The following is a 4,398-nucleotide window of genomic DNA, read 5'->3' as shown; positions in this document are numbered from 1 at the left end:
ATGTTCTCTCAAAAGGCAGAATGGATCTTGGGCTTGGCCCAGTTTATGTTACTTGGGTCCACTAATGAGCTTTAAGCTTCTATTTGGAATCCACATGTCCCTTGTCAGAAACACGGATAACAATAACTTTAATATGTTACTCACTATTTTATTAATGGCTAAGTGATCTTAATTCTCCGTACAATACAAGTAACAACCTCGTATATGGATACAGAATTTTTCGATATTTATATATAAATTATTTAATATTAAATATTAATAATTTAACATTCAAACATATATCAAAATATTCAACTAATATTTATAATTAAAAATATTTTTACAGGTTTCTTAAGGCATAAACCCTAATAAAATAATCAAAAGAGAAATGAAATAGAAGTGCCTAACTCAAAAATACTTTGCCATTAATCAAGCATGAAGCTTGAATTTCATTTAATTACCTATGCTAAAGTGCCATATCTATGGAAGAGGAAAAGAAAAAAAAAAGATGAATTCAAATATCCAAAACTTGGATCAAGAACAGAAGGAAGAACTGTAATATGAATGTGAATGATTGCATTGACCTTTTTTCAAACTCGGCAAGTCTTGCCAAGGTAATCACAACCATCGTATACTTCTAATCCAGGTTGATCCAGTTCCTCTTTGTTAAAGCAAGCACATCTCTTGCTCATTTTACCCGTCAAGGCGATTTCTATGGGCCTCTGAACTAATCTTGGGTAGCCAACATCACACCAGACCTAAACAAAGATTTTAAACCTATGAAATCACAATGAAAATGGTTGCAAGACCAAAATGAACAGTCTATTTTATGTCTCTTTCTCAAATGAAAAATCAAATCTCTATCTTTTGTATGATTAGGTGAATAGATAAATCTGTTGTTCATGAGAATCTGAATTCTAATTTTGAGAGTTCAGTGACTTATATTATAATGTATACCTCTCCACCCTCGTCTTGACTCCATCTTGAATTGCAGCCAGGTTGCTGGGCTTCTTCAATCTTCTGTTTCTCCAAAAGCTGTGCACCTCTTGCGGCCTTTGCTTCTGCTCCTTTCAAATATTTTGTAGGATTTCCTTTGCTATCGTAGTACCGACCCACTAGCTTACCAACAAATCTGAAAAATAGGAATCAAGAACAGTTAATATCACATAGTTTCTTCAGTCAAATAATATCAATGCACTTTTAACAAAGCAGAATATCTCAAAAGAAATATGAATCGAACTCACGTGTAACTTCTAGAGTAGAAATCCCTCCAATCTACAATGCTTTTAACCTAATAAAAACAATGAGTGGATTCAAAACAACATAGTTCATACTCTGCAACTAACAGTCTAACACAACTGATTCAATATACAGAGAGACAATGGTTTGTCATAAATTATACACTACGTTTATAGAGCAAGGGGACAAAAATGAATCTCTGTAGAATCCAACAGCAATGTGGACTGAAGATGGCAAATTATTGGAAAGCCTCACACTAAGAAATTATTTGTAATTACTCCCTTCCAAAACTTCAATTCAACACAATGATACTTCATGCCTTCTCTCCTACACTAGTTCCATACTATTTATGCAAAAAAAAAAAAAAAAAAACCAGCTGTGGTTCTGTGTGAAGTTGATCAAAGTAAGATTTTATCATGGTAAAATAATGTGGCCCATGTGGCTGCTCCACCCATTGTTGAAGTAAATACACGCGGCATGAAAATATTTAATAGGGGGATCTTCAAGGCAAGAAAATGGAACAAGATAGGAGTTTCTGACCATTGTGAGAGACATTTAAAAGATATATCAGCAACCCTATGGGGAGGTATTTCATATTCGAGAAGTGTATAATATATGCAGCACTAATTCATAATCATTCACTCTTTCTTAGTTTTGCTAGTTACCCCTTTTTTTTTCTTATTTTCCATAGCCGGTGTTTGGGAGAGGACAGCTGGGTAACAGTAGAGGAGCCCTCAGTATAACCAATGAAAAAATTATTACCTCGGTGCTGGATAGACCACGTAGTGAGTCTGTGAGTCCATCTCCTGCATTAATAACAAAGAAACAAATCAAGGAAGTAATAATCAAACATCAAGATAGTGCACCAAAAGATGAAGATGCTAGTTACTAAGTGTGCTGTTTTCATCAAGCGTTGGGGCGTCTGCATCCTGTTAGATTAGGTGCAATGATCTCTAGTGGATAATATTCTTCTATTCATATATGCGTACATGTTTTAATTTTATGAAATGAATATAGGATAATGAAAAACAATAAGCAGAGGCTTGGTTAGTCCTGAGACTCTGTTATGAAGTCATATCTGAAAAAGAAAAAAAAATCTACAAAATCAGGGCTAATTTACTAATGGCCTCAAGAATATTTTACTAGTATGATTTAGAGTCTCTAGCTTTTTTGATTTCTATACCAACTTGCTACAAGACTTCTAAATCTACAGAAATAAAAAGTTGAAAACCATGACTCGAACAATAATAAAGTACACCTACAAGCATCAAACTTTTGAGGTTCACAATTAACAATAACAACTGACATTCTTACCTGAAAAGTTTCCTGAAACAAATGCACGGGAAGCATCTCTAGATTGCATCCACAGAACAAAAGGGAAAACAGCAGTCAGCATTGGAGTCAAGGCAAATTGTCACACTTGATGAAATGTAACATAGTAAAGGATTAAGTTAATAACATAAAAGTAACTTTAAAGCACTAGTCCACATATGGTAGACCATTGTCTAACAAAACAATAGTAAAGTTTCATAGTGTGCCAAACATGTATTTTGCAAACAATAACGAAACCCATCATACCTTGTAAATCACAATAGAAAGTTAGACGTTATTGAGGGATTGAAAAGAACAAACCTTCCTGCAAAATGATTGTAACCTCCTCCCTGGCCATAATGAGATTTTCCTTTTGTTACATCAAAAACAGACCTGGTTCAAAAAACTACACTGCTTTATCCACTAGGCAAATAGTCACATGCTGATTTTTACTTTCCAATTCATTGATGAAATTGAGTTTGAGAAACTCCATAAAATATGTTTCATAATGATCCAAACTTGAAAATTATGTATGACTCAATATTTCCTTCAAAAGTATGCTTTAAGGATTGAGAAAACCAAAATTTCCTGAATAATTTAGATGATTCTCGACATATTCAATGAAATCAACTACTTTTCAATGATTCTTTATTATCTTCTGTAATTCTTTACAAGGATATTATAACTTATAAGACATGATATTGAGTCTATTATTGAGTTCCCAGTTTTAAAGTTCTAACCATTGACTTGAGAGTCAGTGGACAACAGATGAAAAATAGGAGAATACATATTAAATACATACCCAAGAATTCCTAAAAGTATTGGCAACCCTTCATCAGTCCCATTGTACAAAGCTAGTTCTTGAACACTGAAGAATCTCTGTGAATCGAAAGCACACCAGTTAAGCAATGATCTATGAAGATGAACCTTTGCCTTAAATATAATATAATCGCTCCGAAGAAGTAAACACTTCATCTTATGTAGTAAAGCTTTAGATGGTTTAAATGCATTAGATTTTCAGGATCAGCTAACCAAAAAGATTTTCAAACAACTATGCTGATGTAGAGTTAGCCAATCCAATAAAATCATTTTCGAAGGTTATTCTTTTCTAGACAACAAAGTAGAATCTCTTCCATTGAAATGGAGCCAGTTTAAAACGAGAAACTCAATTCATGTTCTGCCTCCAAATTGGGAAACCCACATAGGGAAATTTATTCAAAACAAAACCCAGATGAGCTAAACAGAGACAGAATTGAAAAGCATATATATTTACAGACAGGGGAAAAAGCTTCTCTGACCTGTTGATGTTTGGGTTTAATGTAAAATGTGAGGAGGAAAGCAATGAGAGTGACAACGATTGCAACACCAATGGAATAGCATGTTGCAAAATTCTTAAAGGCCATTTGACTGCGCTATTTCTCCACTTTCAGACTTAAAAGTGCAAACATTTATCTTACATCAATAAATCTTGCTTGCTGTATCTGAAGAATTGACCTTTCCCCAGCAAGTATTGTGGAAGAAAGAAAATAAAACAAGAAATAGGATTTATCCCCATAATTATGACATTTATAGAGTTTTGCCCTTTAATTTTTATCTCCTGCAAAAATTCACCCTAAATTATAAAAAATCATCGCAAACATCCTTTGTAATTGCATTCTACTCCTTTTATTAAAATAATTTGTTAATATATTACTAACATAACTTAACATAATGTTAATCTAGTGTTCGAAAAATAATGTGATAGTTCTGAAAATTGTGAAAGTTTAAGAAATTGTCCACACTTTTAATAGGAAAAGTAAAAAAGAAGAGTTCTTTGCCATCAAAATTGATCTTGTGAAAGCCTATAATAAGCTTAGTTGGCAGTTTGTT

At 33.2% G+C, this 4,398-nt stretch overlaps 1 protein-coding gene across 1 annotated transcript; it reads right to left on the bottom strand.

Annotated features, from left to right (window-relative positions):
- Positions 1–279: 279 nt before the first annotated feature.
- Positions 280–4,162, bottom strand: LOC115701406 (membrane-associated progesterone-binding protein 4). The gene is made up of 8 exons (XM_030629192.2): positions 3,828–4,162; positions 3,332–3,408; positions 2,851–2,922; positions 2,533–2,570; positions 1,981–2,024; positions 1,224–1,270; positions 937–1,111; positions 280–737 (listed from the first exon to the last, which is right to left on the bottom strand). Exons 1-8 carry the CDS (start codon positions 3,930–3,932, stop codon positions 570–572), a joined length of 726 nt encoding a protein of 241 aa, XP_030485052.1. The 5' UTR covers positions 3,933–4,162; the 3' UTR covers positions 280–569.
- Positions 4,163–4,398: the final 236 nt, after the last annotated feature.

The sequence above is a fragment of the Cannabis sativa genome, chromosome 8 (genome assembly GCF_029168945.1).
Source record: "Cannabis sativa cultivar Pink pepper isolate KNU-18-1 chromosome 8, ASM2916894v1, whole genome shotgun sequence".
In the NCBI taxonomy this organism is placed as follows: Eukaryota; Viridiplantae; Streptophyta; class Magnoliopsida; order Rosales; family Cannabaceae; genus Cannabis; species Cannabis sativa.
Note: the sequence above shows the minus strand (reverse complement) of the source record. Positions and strands in the feature narration are given on the sequence as shown.

Bases quoted from the DNA above. Each gene is read 5' to 3' on its own strand.
- LOC115701406 (XM_030629192.2), bottom strand. From the start codon at position 3,932: ATGGCCTTTAAGAATTTTGCAACATGCTATTCCATTGGTGTTGCAATC. The intron at 2,571-2,850 runs GTTTGTTCTTTT...GATGCAATCTAG, and splicing joins TACAATCATTTTGCAGGAAG to AGATGCTTCCCGTGCATTTG. The intron at 1,112-1,223 runs GTGAGTTCGATT...CCTATTTTTCAG, and splicing joins TTCTACTCTAGAAGTTACAC to ATTTGTTGGTAAGCTAGTGG.